General features: G+C 46.9%; 1 protein-coding gene across 2 annotated transcripts in view; it reads left to right on the top strand.

Moving 5' to 3' along the window:
* The first annotated feature begins 11272 nt into the window (after positions 1 to 11272).
* The window catches only part of DSCAML1 (DS cell adhesion molecule like 1), a 168033-nt gene continuing 159328 nt past the window's right edge, over positions 11273 to 19977 (top strand). Inside the window, exon 1 of one of the 2 annotated variants that reach the window (XM_033171599.1) lies at positions 11273 to 11481. In XM_033171599.1, coding sequence (XP_033027490.1) covers positions 11430 to 11481 — 52 coding nt within the window. In that variant the 5' untranslated portion in view covers positions 11273 to 11429. The remainder of the gene's footprint in view (positions 11482 to 19977) is intronic. The other variant, XM_033171598.1, reaches the window with a different exon arrangement.

The raw sequence follows: 19977 nt of genomic DNA, 5'->3' as shown, positions 1-19977 counted from the left end.
CTTGGATTGCTGCTTACACTGCTGGGACAGCCACCTCTGATGATCTTAGCAATTGGCTGGGTCTATTAGGGAAGCAGGTGGCACTGTGGGTTAAACCACAGAGCCTAGGTCTTGCTGCGGTTCGAATCCCCGTGAAGGGGTGAGCTCCCGTTTCTCAGTCCCTGCTCCTGCCAACCTAGCAGTTCGAAAGCATGAAGTGTAAGTAGATAAATAGGTACCGCTCCGGCGGGAAGGTAAACGGTATTTCTGTGCGCTGCTCTGGTTCACCAGAAGCGGCTTAGTCATGCTGGCCACATGACCCGGAAGCTGTACGCCGGCTCCCTTGGCCAATAAAGCGAGATGAACGCCGCAACCCCAGAGTCATGTGCAGCTGGACCTAATGGTCAGGGGTCCCTTTACCTTTATTAGGGGAGAAGGTGTTCCTTCAGATACCCAGCCTCCAAGTTGTACAGAGTTTCGTGTCAGCAAGAACACCTTAAATTGGCTCATTAAAAAAATGGCAGCCAATGCAGCTCCTTCAGAACTGGTCAAATATGGTTGCGGCAGGCTACTCCGTACAGCACTCCAGCCACCACGTTCTGTATTACCTGCAGCTTCCCAACAAGAATAGGTAAAAGGCACTCCTAGCCATTAAGGACAATTATGCCTTCATTGATAACAATGGTGCTATTGGAGGAGGAAGATGCTAAAGATGATGGTGGTTGTTCAGCTGCAGTTTTTTTTTTTGGAGGGAACAATGCAGGTCTTGGGCTCTTGAAACTTGCTGTACATTGTTTGGACTCCCTGTGGCATTGAGCTTGGACCATTGCCTAATCTTGTCTCTGGACTATGTTCTGGACTGATTTTCTGTGGCCTTTTCTCTCTCTACCCTGCCCATTTCTACCTTCTGGGGTCCTGACAAACTCAAGCTATGAAGGTTGATCCTGGTGCATAGAGATCAACAAGATGGGGTATTGTTTAAGGGCTGTTGCTGGGGTCAAGATGCTTAATTTTGGAAATGTGTGATTTTTACTCTCATCTGGCTTCTTCTTTAACATCAAACAATCCACTGATAATCCATTGATAAGTCTGTTCATTAATATGTGATTTAACGAGCATATTTTTTATATGACTATTTAAATTTTGTTATACCTTGTAATTGTTAGTGAATTATCTTATGAAAACTTCTTGATGTGCGAGCTGCTTTGAGCATGGCTTAACATGGAAAAGCAGCTCATAAATAAACAATTGTGACGACGGCGACAGTGTCATGCTTTTCCTTGATAGGCTGGGAAGGACTTGGTTGTTGCACACGTCAGCACCAATGTAGGCTGCCGAGTCTACAAAAGCTCTGCTTGAATGGAATGGAACCAACTACTGGCACTCAATAGCAAAAAAAGGTAGCAGACCAGCTTTTAAATTTGACTCCAGGGAAATGCTTTCAAGATCTGGGGAGCATTCACTTCAGGAGATATTGAGCAAAAATGTTCATGATTGTCCAAATGAAGGTGGGGTGGAACTAGGCAATGAAAGAGCACTGAAGGAAGACATGATAGCCATTCAACATTCTTTCTATAAGATATATTGTTCTATTCTCAGCCGCACTAGACGGGCCATGTTCCCATCTGAGCACAGCTCCTGGACTCTGCCAGGCCCCTATCTCTTGGACAACCTCAGAGACAGGAGTGGTGTTTCTTGTAGCACTTTAGGCACTGTTGTGCTCTCCTAAAGCAGTATGCAACACATCTTCTTCTTTGCAGCCCAGTCAAGGCACAGGTGAGCACCACCTCTCAGTCTTCAACTTGCTCTGCTGCTATTCTTCAGGGATATCTGGCACTGCCTGTCCTGGACTCAGAGACCTTTGGCATGCAGAAGAAGAATGAGAAAAAAGATATCTGCCTCCGGAGAGTCATTAGCCCAGAATTGACCAGCTTATCTCTGTTCTCCTCCTGTTAACCACAGAACACTTTGTGTCCAATTATAGTAAATCAAAGATGAGTTTATTAAGGATAGTGGAGACAGTTGAATAGGCAAAGGGGGAAATGGAGCAGTAGCAAAGAAAGATAGAGAAAAGCAGCTCCTTCCTGACCCTTGAGAGCTGCCTTGCCATAACAGGTTGAGGATGGTCCATTTTGCTAAGGTTGCTGTTTCCAGCAGAGGCCAGCCACAAGATTATGGGAAACCCCCCAGCAGGGCATGAAGACCACAGGCCTCCTCCCACTGATTGTTCCCCAGACATGGCATTTAGATGCAGACTTCGTCTGAACATGGAGGCTCCATTAGCCTTTGATAAGACATTGACTCTCTCAGGAATTTGTCTTTTCCTTTTCAAAAGCCATATGAGGCACAATTCAGACCCTGCCAGAGTCCTGTGGGAGCTGCTTATCTCTGGTCTAATCCTGCACTTTTCCAGTAAGAGGTACAAATGCATTTAGAATACTTTTTGATTTCAAATGGGCTCTTAAAACTATTTTATCCTGATCAGTGTTTTTAGTTATAGCTTTTGTGGCTGATAATGGCTTTTATGTTGCTGTTTTTACTGCAGGTGTGCTATTATTGGGATTGTTTTTAGTTTGTCTGACTTACTCTTTTACTTGTAAGCTGCCTTGGGTTTTGTTTCATCATAAAAGGCAGGGGATACCTGTCAAAATAAACACATAAATAAAAATACAAAAAGTGATAATGTTCCAACTGTTCTGGTGTTGCCCATTCCCCTCAGGGCCAGGGATGCTGGTGCGGGAAGGAATGGCTTCCTTCTCTTGACAAAGGTACACAGACGGTCTGGCATGGGGCTACAAAAGAATGTCAAGCAGCAACTCCTATGCAGCTAAAAGCTAGTGGTTATCACAATATCTTGTGATAGTGAACCAACCTTGCAAGTTGTGTGATGAAGTCATACTCCCCTGTGGGCCCCCCCCCCATTGAAAACCTGCCAAAAATAAATTTTGGTGGCCATCCCACATTTTTTGAGGGGAAAAAAAACCATCTCTGCCATTATTTACACTACTACTAGAGAGCTTACACACCTGTTCAACTGCTCCCCCACCCTAGTCATATTTAATCTAAAAGACTTAAAGAGTTCCACATGCTAGTTCGTTGTCCACTGAGATGAGGACAAAGGTCCTGGACATTATAGCATGGTAAAAGGGACTGCTCTTTCATCCAGAGGCTGCTCCACAAGGGCTGACTAGCTGCTGTTGCTAAAGATATAGGCCGTGGCTGGGGAACTGAATATGGCCAGAGCCGTAGGAAGGGCAGGGTGTAGGGGGCGGGGCACCCTGGGTTCCAGGTGAGGGGGGGTGACACTCGGCGGCCCCTCCCCAAACCAATTTCTCCAGTTTCCATTATGTTCTCTTTTGAAAACCAAGCTCTTCGACTGCCTCATTTAGGCTCAGAGGCTTCTGGCATTAGTATATAAAACAACAATACAGGTCCCATTTCCACTGTCTATGGCACCTTTCTTTCCCCATTTGGCTTCTTTGACTGGCTATCGTATCTGTTGGAAGTAGAGATGCAACACAGCTTGCAGTAAAGAGTTTGCATAGGGTTAAGACAGATAAGAGTAAACCACCTCAAGATCCCTCAACTGTCTCTTTCCCTTTGATCTCTATGCTGACCTGTCTTTTGATCCTAAGACTGATATTCTCAAGTTGCATCCTCTCTAATTTCTGCTTCCCCTTCCCCTTCCTCACTTCTCTCGGACCTCAAGCTGCAAGGCAGGGGCGTAGCAAGGTAAATTGGTACCTGGGGGCATTTTTTTTGTCACCCCCCATTGATCCCCCCTTTCTGCAAAAATGGTTTTATGTTATTTCATATTTTCTTATAAAGGAATAATAACAAGTAATAATAATAATAAACTTTTATTTATATCCCGCCCTCCCCGGCCAAAGTCGGGCTCAGGGTGGCTAACATCAGATACATAACATTGGTATAAAAATCAAACAATAATTAAATTACCTCCTAAAAACATCTCAAAATCAAATTAAAGTCTAATTAGATGGCTTTCCACAGGGTTAGGGCTGGGAACAGTAAGTGCTCCACTGAACTGAAATTTCAGCCTTCACGACATAGGAAAACAGCCAAGTAAACACCTATTTTGGTGGAGGAGGGTCAAGATATTAAACGATATGCATGGAATTTCATATATAGCTATATAATCCGTAGTATAGTAAGATAAGACCTTTGGAGCAGGCATTTAAAAAAAGTTTTTTTGTGAACCGCCCTAGTAGGGCAGTAATTGTTCCTTGATAATTTGTCACCCCCTCCATTATGGAACATGGGTCGATCCGCCCCCTATGCCCCCCCCTTGCTATGCCCCTGCTGCAAGGTCATCTTGGAACTATCTCTTCAGGGAACAAAGGGGAAAACATGGCCATCTTTGTTTTCTTCATCTTAGGTTAGTTTAGAACTAAAAATATTATATTATCCAAGTTGCGTACTGCTTATAATAAACAATTTATTTTCCATCAACAAATTTCATGTGTTGATTGCAAAAGGAAAACCTACTTTCTAAGCAGATTCACAACTCTGCGCATCAATTTCAATAATATCCTACTGCACCTTCACAGTCTACAACTATCCTGCCCCCATTTTCATCCTCACCCCTTATGGATGGTTTCTTTCAAACTGGATACTCCCCAGCTCATTGGCTTTCCCCTAGGAGACAGTCACATTTTTGGTATTGAACACCAGCAGTCTGGTTCTATTTCAGTTCAAGTGGAGCTTCTATTCAGTATGTCCCTAAAAATTCTCCAGCGCCTAACCAATCAAACTCCTCCGCTTGACACTACCATTCTCATCTGTACATTAAGACCCTTCAGCTCTACCTGTTTAGCTGATCCAGAGTGTGGAAGAGGTAGCTTTTCTGAAAAAAACCAGCTTGAACATGATGGATTAAAATTTCCTACCTAGCAACCTAAATTTTGTTTCCAAGGCTGCATAACTACATTTCCCTATGTTGTTGGCACCAAAACTGCCAAGACTCCTCCCCAGCACTACCCAGATGAAGTGTGAGATCTGCTTTCCTTGCATTAGGCAGGCAACCTGCCACACACATCTTCCATCCTGGATTAGCATTCTGATATCTGACAATAAAAATGGTTCCTTCCACCTCAGCTTCTGATCAATTCACTTTGGTTAAATAAACTAAAGGGCAATATCTCAAAAATGCATGGCTATTATTGATTTTGGGAAATGCATTTGAGTTAAACCGCACAGTTGTATGCAACTCTAAAGTTTTGACGAAAGCCTATTGGACCACTTTCATTGGATAGTTGCTAAACCTGTATGAAAATTGGTGAGAATTCTATCCAGCCCTGTAATCTTCTTACAGAGCAGCCCTCTGATCTGGACAATATAATTCTCTATCACAACTGTGCTGCATGTAGTGAGATGCTCCTGCACCTGTAGCAAAAGGGGAAAAAGAAGGGGGAAGGGAGCTGAGAGGACTGACAGCCCACACAGGCAGCCTAGACATATGGTGAGGTATCAAGAGGAAGGGCCAAGAAGGGCCCAGCTTTGCTGGAGGCAAGTTTTACTGCATTTCACCAAGTCCCATTTTGAGAAGTCTGAGACGTTTGTGTGCACATAATCAAGGCAATTTGGTGGCCCAAATTCTGTTTTGCTCTTGTTTATTTCCAGGTTTAGGGAAGCTTTTTGATCAAAAGACGTCAACCAGCTTATGACTTGATTGTGAGACGATATTTGGTGTGGTGGACCCTCTTTGCACCACACATAAACATGGGTGCAGCCCAGTCATTGTTAACAGGGAATCTAAAGCTAGGTGGGTTCTAATCCATGCCTATGGACTGCAGTGTCCCTGTATCCACTGAGCACCCAGGAACAATGCTGATGACTTGCCAAATGCCCTACATGTGGTATCTGTGGGCTCCATTCCACAAATCATCTAATAACAGTGGAGCTCCCTATGTTTCACTTTCACACAGATCCTGAGGTCTTCTGTTCTGAAGAAACTTCCAGAGGAAGTGACCCACTCAGATTTAGGATTGCTGGGGCAGCCACACTAAAGCTGTTTGGTGCAGAGGGTCTGAAGAAGAAACAAGAAAGCAGAACTTGGGATACAGTTTATTCTGATGACTTACCAATAGTAGGAGCACTGAATGCTAAATGTAGCTGAAGAGACTCGCATGGCAGGGACAACAAGGCTGAGCTGGAATGGAGCCACACATGTGATTCTCCCTTCCTTTGTTTTGGTCCCTGAAAGGTTTATCCATCAATAGCAAAGTGTCCGCCAAAAAGCTGTACTCCTTGGTAATAAATTTTCCTTTCACCCTCCGTAAATAGTGTTTCAGTCCTCCTTGTACCCCAAAATATTTTTTTATTTCAAATGGACAAGACCTGAGGTGGATGCTCTTCTTTTGGTTGGCCGAGGGGATCCCTGCAGTTCTTGTGCCACAAAGGAATCTCACACATTTCCTGACAGATGATGGAACCCCTCCATGTTGCCTCCGTTTATAAAAGTTTGTGATTTATACAAATCAATAATATTGGGGTAGTTCCCCCTTGAACAAAGGAGTTGCAGAAAAGAGAAATCACAGATACTGAACACAGAGATCAACAGAGGGTAAGAATCTACAGGTTTTTTGAGGGAGCAACCTATAGGGACAACCCAACTAGATGGGCAGGGTATAAATAATAAAATTACTATTATTAATAATAAAGCCCCATTTGTTAATAAGGTGTCTTGGCAGCCATCAGGGGGAAGTTGTGCTGTTCGTTACTTTGCAAGTTAAAAAGACTTTTCCATATTCCTTTTACCATCACTTCCCACATGACAAAAAATACACCAACTTACTTAGCACTGAGGGATTCTGATACCCCAAGAACAGAAATGCAACCCTGAGGAGAATGCACAGGGTTATGCGCAACACAAAAGCAAAACAAGCCATTGTCCTGGGAGTGTTGTCTTGGCTTCATTTTGGACCAGGCTGGGCGTCCCAGGCATTGCAAGGTGTACTAGGCTTTTCAGTCAGGCAAGCAGAACTCAATAGCCAGTAGGTGCGCAGCTGTACAGCTGAGCCTCAACGGCCGCTTCCTGTGTATAGATATTTGTCCTGGTTACTCTGAAATGCTTGGAGCATAGCTGTCAAGTCTCCTTTTGCGGAAACTCCCTTATTCCAAGCCGTTTCCCGCTGCTATAGGCAGTGCACACCTATGTTTGTGGAACTGCAAACCTTTCCAGTCATGTGTTACTCCAGTCAGATCCCACATATGAATGTGGGGAAAGATGATGGTGTGTAGCCTGGTGTAAATGAAATTGTAGCCTAGGGGGATTACCACAGCGTGGATTGTCCCTGAGAACCGTAGACTGTCCCGGGACAGGTGAGGGTGCTGATCCCTTATTTTCAAATCCGAAACTTGACAGTTATGGCTTGGAGGGGGCACGTGGGACCATTAAAAATTACGTTATCAGATACACAAAAACGAACATGGTGTGTGCAAAGCAGGCCCTGCCTAGGGCTGAGAGGGAGCCTGCGAGGGCGAACTCTCCCGCCCTCGGAAGAGAGACGATAGACTGAGCCGCGGTGCTCGGAATGAAGCTCGGCCCTTTTCCTCGATGGGGCTTCATCGCAAGGTAAACGACAAGCCGGCGCCCGATGGAGCCGTTTCGCCAGGCCCTCAGGACCCCCCGCTCCGGAAGCGCCACGAGGGAAGGTTGCGGTGGCGGGAAACTGTGGCGGAAAGGAGCCCAGGAAGCCGAAGGCAACTGAGCCGCAGGCCGAGGCTGCCGCTTGCCAAGAGGCCTGTCCTTGAGGGACGCTGAGGCGACAGTAGAGATACTTGGAATCTCCCACGCCGGTAGGAAGAGCCCCGCCGACCTGTGAAAGTGGGCCCCGGTGTGTGGGGCGACTCTTAAGCGGGAGGGTGGTGTCTGCCTTCAGAGCCTAAGCCCAGAACCAGAACAAAGGGGCCTCGTCCGGCCCGCTCAGCGCCGTTCTCACAGTGGCCCGTCAAGCGCCTCTGGGAAGCCCGTCTCAGTCGTGGGTGGGGTGTAGGCCTCCCCTTAGTCCCAAACCCCACGGACCCCAGATAGGGAGGAAGGGCAGCAGGAGTCTCGGACCAGCGGAGGCGAGCCTCTTTCTCCTCGTGCAGCACTCAGTCATTCATTCGCCCCCCCCCCTTTAACCACAGGAGAGCGTGTCGCCGCCGCCCATCGGGCGGGCGCGTGTGTGCACCAGGTAGCGATGAGAAACGGTGGGCAGGGAATTGCGCTGGGGGACTTCAGGTATCCGGCTAGCGCCTTGCAGGTAAGGCTTTTTAAAAGGTATGGCGGATCTCTAAACTCTGGGGAAGGTGGCACCTTCCTTTCTTGTATGGGGCGGTCGACAGCAACCCTTGAAACCGCGCTGACTTTCGCGGGGCCCCTTGGCTGAACTGGCTACGGTCGATGGCGTCGGGCAACAGTCTTGTACTGAGTCAGAATCATTGGGTCATCTAGCTCTGCAGGGTTTCAGACAGGTAATGGGGCAGATGCGAACCAGGGTAATATGGTGCCCCGAGCAAGAACAAAATTTGGCACCTCCCCCTCCAAGTATTTTTGATTTTCATTCCTTTTGATACAGCTGCTTTTTAAATAAATCTTCTCAGTAGATACCTATGATGATGATGATGTGCCCCTTCAACTTAGGACCCTGTGTGGTGCTTCAGGTAATGTCCCCCACCCTACCTGGAGATGCTGCTGGGGCTTCCATGTACAAGCCAGATGCTCCACCACTGAGCTACTTCTCTTCCATAGGGCCAAGGGCTCCCCTGCCCTGCCTTAAAAGGAGGGCAAGCATTGAGCAGCAAGGCAGAGTGAAACTGAGGAGGGAGGCAGGAAGGAGCATTTTGGACTGCCTGGTTCTGTGTCTTTCTTATGGCATGATCTTTGGCATCACTCTGCCTCAGTTTCCTGCTGGGCAAGATGAATAGTGACTCCTTGTCCTGGAGAATATAGTAGGCAGAAGAGAAAGTACTAGCCAAGGTCAAAGGATACTTTACAGCCCTCTGACCTCTGGATCTTATTAAAGATCCAGATGACTTTTTGCTTTTAGAACAGGCTCTTTGCCTAGGCTGAAGTGAGGGCCACTGATGGGGAAATGCTGAATATAGGCAGACTCTTTTGTGGCTTAAAGATGGGGCTGAGCTCAGAGGCTGCTTTGCACACCAGATGCATAGATTGCAGGTCTGAGCCAGGAATTCTGGTGCTGCTGGGAAATGGTGCATGGGTGTTCTTGTGTCCTTGGAGCAAGTGTTTGCCCAGCCCTAAGAAAGAGCAAGCATTTGCAGAATATGTACTTTTCCTCTGGTCTTGGTCAGCGGACAGGCTTGTAAGGCTTGCTTGGACAGTCCCATCCTGTGGCTAGAAATGTTTTACCTGAAATGCATCTCTAGGGCTAAGTGCCTTTGATCCAGTAACTGGTAACTCCCAATTAGTGAGTTTGAGGCAGCTCCGTGCACAGCTTGCCAGGATGCAAGGCATGAATACTGGATGTATCTCAAGGGGTTGGTGGGCAGGGAGACAAGAAACAGCCCATCCAAAGGTTAAGTCGATTTAGAGTGGCAAGACACTATTAGAAAAATTGTGATGATTGGTCAGGAAAGGATGCGTGGCCATCATGGTGCTGTGAAGAATTTACTTAATGGCAGAGCAATCCTCGATGCAACAACACATCTCCAGTGTAAGATAAGCTATATTCTAGCTGTTCCTGGCCAGAGGGTGGGATGGAAACAGTATAAATCTTTATTTTTTGCCTATCCTATGGGGTGAATTTAAGATACATTTGCGTTTTTGGGTGGTGTACACCAACACTGTTTACACATTACCAGCTTAAAATGCAGCTAGGTTATTGTTTTCAAATTTGGGTTGAAACTGGTTTGGGGAAAAGCACATCAAAATGCTGCATGTCATAGAAAACTACAGGAAACATGCAGGATGGACAGGGACCATGTCTAATGTGTGGACACCACTTCCAAAAGCAGTGGTTGGAGCACACCAGATGCAGAGTGAACAGGAATATGTACACAACCCTGGTTCTGCAGGCAAGACAAGTGAATGAAGGGAGTTAGGATGCAGGGCAACTTTGTTCATTCCTCTCCCTGCCCTCTACATGTCCATTCCCTCCATCGCCCTCTTGACATATCTCCTTTTTTGCCCTCTACATCAGAACAGCAACCAGCAGGGGTTTTCCCTCAGTTGAGGTAAGCAGAAGTGGCCTCCAGGGGCACTTTCAATTCTGTGATTCCAGAATTCATATATTTAAGAACAGGGGTAATGCAGACTTCAGACTATATGTGTGTGTGGGCTCCTGCGTGCTGAAACAAAGAAAGCTTGGGGGAGAACCAGTATACTAGTGTACACACACACACTTACTAGTATACTGGTTCTCCCCCAAGCTTTGTTTCAGCAATATTATTATTGTATTTTATAAAGCCTTTTTGTTGTTGCTTTTGTTAACCGGTTGGTAGTCAGAAACCCCTTGGATCTAGATCTACCTTCAGCCCACCCCTGTGTTAGAATGTATACAGCATTGCAACAGATTTCTCTCACAACCATCCAGGCTCTGATCTAGCTCAGTTTGGCACAGGGAGGTCTGCCTGATGAATTGGAGGTAGCTCCTCAGCTCTGTAGGCTTGTGAGCACTGCAAGAGCTGCAGAGTTGCTGGGGGAATCCTTGGGCATAACTGAATTGCCCCTGTGGGGCAGGGAAGCCCCTTCCAGTGCCCCTCTCCTAGAGCAAAGAGAAGAGAGCTGAGGTGCACCCAGTAGGCAGCTCTTTGCCAGCGATGCAAACCCCCTTCCCCGTGCATATTCACTTGGAGCAATTCCAAGCCCTAGGTCAACCTGTCCACAGGATAAGAGCCTTTGAGCCAGTCCGGACAGAGGGTGGGCGCCGGGATGACCTCTTGCCACTGCCCGCTGGAAGCGGAAACTGCCTGGCGTGGTAGCGCCGACTTGGTGGTTTAGGAGCGTCCAGGTGAGGAGGGCTGTTGGGTGCGCCTCGGCCCGGGCTGCCCTCCTCCGGGCATTCCTCGGGGTGGTCTTCGGAAGGGCGCGGGAGAGCGGGCGGGCGGGCGGGCGGGCAGGCAGGCAGCGCGCGCCCAGCCCCGGGAAGGCACCTGCCTGCCGCCGCACCTGCCCCTGCTTGGCCGGAGGTTAGCGATCGAGGAGAGAGAGGGAGGCGTCCCCTTCCCTCTCGCCTCCCCCCGCGGCCTGTGTGGGCGGGGATGTGGGAGCCCGCCCCGCTCCTCCCTTCCTGCGCGCTCGCTCGCTCGCCGGCTGACAGTAGCAGCAGCTGGGCGCAGCGCTAGGCGGGCAGGCGAGCGAGCAGGAGGGCAGGCGAGCGCGGAGCATCCGACGACGGGGGAAGCTGGCGAGGGCCGGCCAGGGACACGGGCAGCGGCAGAGGCAGGGCGCCCGCCCGCCCGCGGCACCGGCCCCCCTGGATGGCATGTGGCTGGTCACTTCTTGCCTCCTGCTGCTCAACTCCTGGACCAGCCCAGGTAGGCGAGGGCGGCGGCGGCGGCGGCGCCCCGTCGGGTCGGGAACTTTTCTAGCAGAGCCGCTCCGGAATGTCCGGCGGCTCCCCAACGCCAGTTGCGCCTGGCTCCAGGGAGCTCTTCCTCCCGGTCAGCCCCTCGCACTTTCTGACTCTTTCGCGGTGGAAGCGTCCTTCAGCTTCGGGGAAGAGGGTGCTTCCTGACCTGCCAGCGACGGAGGGGGCTCCCTCCCGTCGCCGGTGGTTGGGCTAGTTCAGACTTGCACTTTGGTCTGCTTTTGACCAGTGTGTAGGTCCTCTTTCCCCAAAGGTGGTTGGCGGGGGTTGTGGAAAACGATCCTAATGTGACCCTGAACTCTAGGGTTTGTTTGTTTTTTTGCACGGGGAGTTCTCAGATTTGTCAGGGCTGTTATTCTGCTAGCCCTGTCCCCCCCATCTTGAGGTGGGGATGGCCTATATTTTGCTTTGCTTTGTGTGTCCCCCCCACATTCCCCCAAATATGTGTGCGTGTGTGTGTGTGTGCATGTGTGTGTAGGGCAGCCCTTCTGCCAGGCTCTCCCAGAAGAAACACCAACCCTGGGGAATGTTGGTGTTGTCTTTTTTTAGGTTTCTGTTCGGGTGGATGTGAATTTTGGGTTAGCAGGGGCTGGCACAGGCTGGGCAGGCAGAGAACGAGTCTGGATCCCTGAGCTGGCAATTATTGCCATTAACTCTTTGTAGCCTCTGAAATTCATTCATCAGGGAAATTAAAAATAACGCACCCTACCTCTCCTCAGCCTATCTCTGCAGAAATGTATTTAATTACGTGAATGTTGAATAGATACCAAGGCAGCATCTCCCTGTGTGTTCGAGCAAGAATTCCAAGGCTTAAAGCTGCCAGCGATACTTTTAGAGCTTTGTTCTTCTGTCCCCAGTTGTCAAAGTCAACGCTGAGCCATATTCTAATCCCATAAGATAGTTCAAACCCTGATATGCCTTTAAAATAACAGCCTCCCCTCTAGGAGTGCTTTAATAAATCTAGCCCAGCAGTTGGAAAGGAATCAGATTTGGAAAAGGGGGGATATGAGCCAATTCAGTTGTCAGGGCAATGCAATTCTTTAAGAAGCAAGGTTCTGTTTGGAACTGGAAACTGGGGTTTGGGGGTCTTCTGTACAGAAATTGGGCCCCGACTAATGAAGACATAGTAACCAGAAGGCAATTGGATGTTGCATCGGATGAAATTACAACCCGGTTTAGTGTAATCGATCTGTGTTGCATAAAAGGATGGGCAATTTGCAGCTTCTGCCATCTGTTTGGTGCACAATCCACAAGAACAATCATGCAAGCGCTGCAATTTGGGGGGTGCCTGCCTGCCTGCCTTCCCTTTCACAGGTTCCACTGTGAGATTTTATCCTGTCATGCCTTGTGAGCAAAGCAAAGTGTCTCTCCTTCTTTTGGCTCCAATCAGACAGACTGTTAAGAGAGCAACATACAGAAATTGGGTGGTTGCTGTAGAATAAATACCTATTTGTTTATTTTAGCACATTTTAAATGTTTGTTTTGGGCAGAATAGTTATGTGAAAACCAGTTATTAATCATAAAGTAACTTTTTAATTAAAGCTAGGGCTAGTCTGTTTTGTGGGGGGAGCATCCCCCCAGATCTCTCAGTGTTGAGGTTCTGCTTGTCTCTGTCATCCATGCCAGCATCTGATTTGCCTGCATTTGCATTTTGACTGTGCAAAAGGAAGGGGGGGGGGGGAAACACACACAATGTGTGCTATATTCCCTTTGATTTTTCACTGGCAAAATAATAATTGTTTGTACTAGATTGATTGATTAGTTTCATTCCCAGTGGTTTGGGGAAGTGTCTTTGGTGGTAGCAGCTGTTCAGTCTTTGAGAAGACCAAATTGAGTCTTCCTCAACAGAATCTCGCACAGCCTCATCCCCCTTTTTGGAAGCCATGATTTTTTTTAATGGACCCCTAACTGCTTCTTTGTTAGAAAGTGTTAAAATGGAGCAGTTCCAGAAAGTGAATAACAATATAATAGGTTACATTATATTAGGGTGAGAAATGATATTGCTTAATGCATGAAAAGCCTTTTGGATACTTAATATATTTGGGCATCTAAGCACAACAGTTTAATGGGCTTGTGTTGTAGAAAAGGGCTCTGTTATAACAAAAAAGCAAATAAATATTTGATCCAAGGGAACACTAAAGTTTGAGAAAAAACCGTCAATGGGTTGGAGCCCATTTTCCAGATTTATATACAGGCGGCTAACAAGCGTATGTGGGTATCTCACTGGGCAGAGTGTCACTGCTTTTACGACTTGGGAGCAGAGCAGAGGGATGTGAGCAACTCTGCTTGCTTTGCAGACATGTCCAGTGTCATAGGCTGGATATCCATGGCTTGGCGCAGGGTGGTGGTGGTGGGGGATGCTTGCAATTCTGTTTCTACCCCACCTCTGGCTGCTGCGTCCTATTTATGTGGAGCTTTTCTCATATTAAAATCAGGCAGCTATTTAGTTCCCATTTGCACCACTTCTGTTCCCTCCCTTGTGCCTCCCCCTCATTGTGCTTTGTTTGTCTTAGAAATTAAACATGGGATCCTCATTAAGCTGTTGAAAAAGGGCTGGTTTGACATGTTCCAGGTTCTGCTAAATAGCAGCGGCATTGGAAGCTAACGGATGGGGGCAGGGGAAGTTGCCCACCCCTGCATGACTGCTAAGCCTTGATGACCCATTGCCTGGGGTCTTCTAAACCCCATGTTGGCTGCCAAGCAGCATACCTTTAAAATCTAGGGGGTGCTGCCCCCATTATCTATCTCGGCTGGAGCTTGTGGCGCTCTTGAGAGCAAGATGGGCACAACTTGGCTCCAGGCTTGGTGATGGAATTCAGTGACACGTAGCCATCTCTCTCCCCTCCTGTGTTAACTGCACCAGTGAGAGTGGTGAGAATTTCATATTTGTTTTGTAAGCACCCTCCATACCCTTCTCTTGTCATTATCTTACCCCTGCTAGGCTGGCATTGGAGGGGCTGCCTGAGCCCCCCTGTCTCATTCCCAGCAGCGGAGGAGTTCTGTGAGAGAGGAAGAGCTGAGACGTCTCTCACATTCTGTGGCTCAGATCCTCCCAACATGGCGGCCCACACGTTCTGCAATGTGCCAGGAGGTGTGATTTCTTCTCTTCTCCAAACAGCATGGACGAACCACCTGCCACTCTATACCAGAGAAGGAGGCAATTGGGAAGCCAGTTTTCCATATTAGGAAAAGCAGTTTGAAAGGCCTCTTCAATTTCAGTTCCTTGAGAAATCGGAAAGGAGCAAAATTATTTATTGTATCTGAATGGAAGTGGAAAAAATCTGCTGGATTTCAGCTTTTTCTTCCATCTGTGTTTGTTGTTTGTATTTCCTCATCCTCAATAAGCCTTCAATTTGTGGCAAATCATGCAAAGAGGTTTTCCCTTAAAATATAGCTAAATATTTTTCCTTTAAAAAATGATTTGGTGGCCTTTGCCAATGTGCTGAATAGCATTGCTTGGCTGTAATGTCCCCACTAGCTCACTTTTAGCTTATCCTTGATGGAGGTGTGTGAGTGTGTGCATTTGAACCATGTGTGCATTATCTTGAAGTGCCCGGTAGACATGGCGGTTGTGTGAGATGAACAGAACTCTGGAGAGAGATTTCTGAAAGCTCCTGCCTTCTCTAGACTTGCAGAATAATGGAGCTGGGTCGGAGCTTCTCCCAGCAAGGGAAGTTGTGGTGGCAATTAGTAATTTGTGTATTCAGAATGGTGCAAACAGCTTATTGCCCATTGCCTAAAATGGAATGGAACTGAGAGAAGCTGAAACAAAACTCACACTGGGTGCCAGAAATTGGTGCACTTCCCTCCTATGGCTGATCAGCCCGATTTCAAGCAGTGCATAGCCTCTCCCTGTATGTTTTTTATTTTATTTTTTCAACTTGTATACCTTTCTTTATTTCAAAAAATCCCAGAGTCATTAACATAACAAAGCTTTAAAACGCAAAAACACCCACTCCACAGATTCACCACATTATCCCTGCAAATTTAATGTGGTGGTTAGTGAGTTTTCCAAGGTGTATGTGTGTGTGTGTGTGTGTGTGTGTGTGTGTTTAGCAAGGGGTGTGGGATGAGATATCTGTGGCAGGGAAGGGAGATCTCATTGGGACCATTGGGGTGAGGTATGTGTTGGATGCATGGCTATGCAGATGGTGTTCTGGGTGTGGCAAAGGAGATGCTTCGGCTTCTGTATACACTACTGTAATTGCTTCAATTGCACCACAGTCTCTTCCCTGCTGCCACTCGATCTCCAGTGTTTAGCTGTTTCTGTCCCAGTCAAGACTTTAGGAAGGATGCCAGCTCCTCATTCCCACACAGGGAATTGTTAACCTGGATGCTCTTGATGGATGTAGAGTCTGTAGCACAGAGCACTTTGAAGCATGCTGCCCTCTGGAGCTAGAGGCAAGGAAGTACTCTGTCAAAAAGTGGGCCATGAAGCAATGCCCTCCAATATTTTAGCCAAAGGGTAGATAGAGGCAATGGTTGGCTTGTGTGATTTTGGGTGAAACCCTTCTCTTCTCCTTACGATTCAGATACTGATAATGAGCCATTGGGAGTGATAGCTAAAAGGGGTAAGGGTTGATGGCTCCCAGAGGCAGGTGGATCCTTCCCTTAGAATTGGTTGCTTGCCTTGTCATCTGGGCACTGTTGTCCCTGACACACTCACTTATTCTGACAGCTGCTAAGGTTTTTTTTATATATAAAATAATAATTAAGAAGCAAGTTATTTAAATTCTTCCTAAGCTCTACACTTGCAGCAGATAGATTGCATCTAAGGAGAGAATAAGTCTCCTAACATAGTTGAAGGGTGGCTGGTGTAATAGCTGGTTGTGTTTGAAGCCATACAAGGGGAAAATAAGGTGTCCTTGGCCCTGCAGTATTCAGAAGTCCAGTTTACCCCTTTTCTTTAAAAAAGAGGGCATAAACAAGTTCTGAGGAAGCAAAAGTTGCTGGCAGCTTCTTGCACCTCTTGTCAAAAAGCTGTTTGTGGCTTATTGTTAACTTAGCTTCTAGGTGGGAATGGCAAGGCAGGTTTGGGGGTTCTCCTGCTTCTTCTTGCTCCCCCTTTTCCACTGAACATGTTATCCAAGTCCATCTTGTGCATTAACTCCACCATTCAGTGTGCTTTCAGAGAATGCTACTTGGGTGTGGGGGAGCAAGGTGGGGTGGAGGAGGAATTGCTGCCTGGAAAAGACAACTTACCCTAGAGATGCTCTGCACATTTTGCTGTTGACCTGTTACCCCCTACCTATGAACAGTACCTGTGCACAGTAAGAGCCTGTGATCAGTAGGGTGGGCAACAAGGATGCAGCAGCTTTCTAAGCTCATGGTGAGGTTGAAATTTCTGTACCTGTAAACCACTGCATCCTTTGAAGTCTGATGGAGTGGACATCTACCCCTCTTTTGCAGCCATCATTGCTGATTCCTACTCAACTCTTGGTGGCATCTATATCTTTTACCTCTTGTTTTTGAGGATAGCAGCTGCATTTGGCAGTGACCTATCAGGAGCCTGTGACATAGGTGAGGCCCCTATTGACTGCGGCATTCCTTGCTAAATTCATCTGACTTGTAAAATATAAAATCTCCACTAAAGGCTGCTAACTGGTGGACTGTAAAAAAAAAAAAAAAAAATAGCCCACTTCCCCTCACATCTTTTCAGTAGGTTTGAGCCATCATAAATGTCTTTTGACCCTTGAAAAGAAGAGCAATGTTCTTGTCATGCAAGATCATTTTTCCTTGTGGTCTCACCTGTGGACCAAAGGCTGGGCCAGTGCAGTATCTCAGTCTATGATATTTAGAGGGTGTGGTAACATGTGGAAGGGTGAGAAGATGACAGCTTGGAAGTGGGTCAGAAGCCTCTCTGTGCTTTGCCCCCAAGACGTGTGCTGGATGCAGACAACTGCTTTGACAGAAAGGGACCTTCACCTTTCTTTGCCAGGTTCCTTCTAGCAGTGCAACACTTGAAGAAGTCCAGTGAGGAAGATGAGTAAATATTATGGTAGAATGATGACAAAATGAATCTCTTTCCCTGGACAAAGCAGAAGTATTAATATTTCAATACCTCTAGGTTGCAATTTCCTACAATTTAAGAAGATTGCTCTGTGAGAACTCGAAATGTGTTTTCTTCAGTGCTGGGAACACAGACTGTGCATCTTCGCTTTGGTGCTGCTGTTCTGTTGCCATCCCATCCTCCCTTCTGTACCAGTGCCGAAGGTTGGGTCTAAATTAATGCCTTTGATATGTAGGTTACAGCCAAGGATTGTGACCAGATGCCAGAAGTGATTTCTGTTTTAAAAATATTGCAAGGCTATTTCTATGTTTTTAATCTCTCCTGGTGATTTGGAGGCAGTTTTATGAAACATGGAATTAGGATGGTGCTCACCGTTAAATGGTAAAGGAGATTAGATGGATTTAACTCTATGCGTCTGTCTCATAACTACTACCAATCCCATAACTTCCATTTTCTATTAAAAATCCATTCCGCCCCTTTTGACCTGCAAAAGCTTTACTAGTAATTTGAATTCCTCTCATTTATGTGGATTTCCCCCCTCTTTCTCCCCACCCCCATATCTGTGCAACTAACCTTAACACGGTGAGTAGGGTGGGGGACTCACTGCAGAGAAAATGGTTATCTTCCAAGGGGTTGCTGCTCATGGGAGCACTGAATGCAGTGGTGAGAGAACGGGGGCCCTGCCACTGGACCTGTACGGGCTTTGCTAGCAGCTGCATGAACATGGCTGCCTCCTCTAAGGGCCCCAATTTGACCCTTAAAGCCATGCTTGCAGTGAGCCCAGTTTTCTGTAAGCCAGGACCATGGCTGTGTCTGTTCTTCCCAGTTCTGTGACCCGAATACATTATGCAAATATTTGCTTGGCTGGCATAATTCTGTTTCTGGCAGGAGGTATGCAGGGCTTGTGTATTTATTTATTTGTTATGAAGATTTATATCCTGCCTTTCTATAATATATCCATAGTGGCTTATTAGCAGGGCTGAAATACAAACACAATAGTAAAACAACAAGATGAAATGCTGTATCAAGTAACAAAGCTTCAGAGCTTTGATTGCTGAAAGTCCAGCTCTTCCCACCTCCTCTGTTCAAGCTTATCTGCTAGAAATGCCTCTCCACTCTTACAAAAAATCTGCAATTCTTAGGATGCTGAATTTTATGTCTTGCACCAAATCCCACTTTTGCACAACTGGTATTCTTTTTAAGAAAACAGAAATGCTGGACTAGGTGGATCAAGATTTCATCTATGAAGGTGCTTATTTTGGTCTTAGGAAAGAGGGCATACATTGTTAGCCATTGAAAGGATAATGAGTATTCAGTCTACCTCTGTAAATTTCACACATGTTGGCGGGCCAAGGAAATTCTTGTAGGGGAAAAAGCAAGAGAAAAGGGGGGGAAAAAGAAAGCAAAGCACCTAAGAGGGATGGAGTTCCCTCACCTCAGGGTTGAAGCAGAGCTGGGGACATCCTGGAGTGGAGAGGGACTGCCAGACAGTGTTCACACAATAATGGACTGGATGGTTGTTTTCTGGCACTCTTCTAGTTAAATCTGTTGTTATATAGTTGTGATGACCCTGAGTTGATGGGGAGGAGAGACGGAGGAACTCAATGGGTGGCATGTCTTAGGTATGGTGGTGGCAGTAACTGGGAAGCTGGCTTATGCCTCTTCCCTATTGGCAAGGGCCTATGATGAGTGTGTGTTGTCTGCCTGGAGTTTCAGAGAAGGGGATCCTTGTGTTTGGGTTTTGTCCTGGGGAGGCTTGGGATGAATCTAGCAGAAGCATTGTTTGGTCCATAACAAAGTGCCTCCTGTGGGCTGGTAAATAGCAGAAAATGGTGTGGTGCATCTTGTCCCCCCAAAATCTTCTGTTGCAGCAGAGTGCCTCCCCACCCCAGCAGTTTTGTCAGGCAGATGTTTGTATCCAGAGCAAGGAGCTTATTCTGAAAGAGGGGCGGGTGTGTGAAGAGCCTTTTCATCGCCTCCTGTGGCTCCATTCAGACAGTTTTTGCTGTCTTGCAGCTCTGTTAACTGCTTCCTTGTTTCTAAGAGATGCACATTAATGTGCCTGTACTGTGAAGTAATTAAAACATTCTAGATATTATTTTTCTAATGCCAGCCCAAGAAAGCTGTGTGGTATTTGGACCCATGGTATTAGAAGAGGAGACGGCTTCTGAATATTCACCATCATGATGAAAACACAAATATTTTTCCCCATCTTGTTTAGCGTTTACGGTCTCATCCCTGCTTTGTGTTGAGATGTGAATTGCTGTGCCCAATAAGGCTTTAATAGCCTTTCCTCAAATGAGCAGTTGGGATGGAGGCATCCTCCCTGGAGGGGCTGGTGGTGGTAAAGTGCTCTGCTAAGAATATTAATAGATGAGCCATTTTTTTGCCATTCGCTACCATTTCTACGCCCCTCCTGCAAGCCTCAAGCCA

Source organism: Lacerta agilis, chromosome 15, assembly GCF_009819535.1.
Source record: "Lacerta agilis isolate rLacAgi1 chromosome 15, rLacAgi1.pri, whole genome shotgun sequence".
Lineage (NCBI taxonomy): Eukaryota > Metazoa > Chordata > Lepidosauria > Squamata > Lacertidae > Lacerta > Lacerta agilis.
The sequence above is the reverse complement of the archived record's forward strand: the minus strand, read 5'-3'. Positions and strand labels throughout refer to the sequence as shown.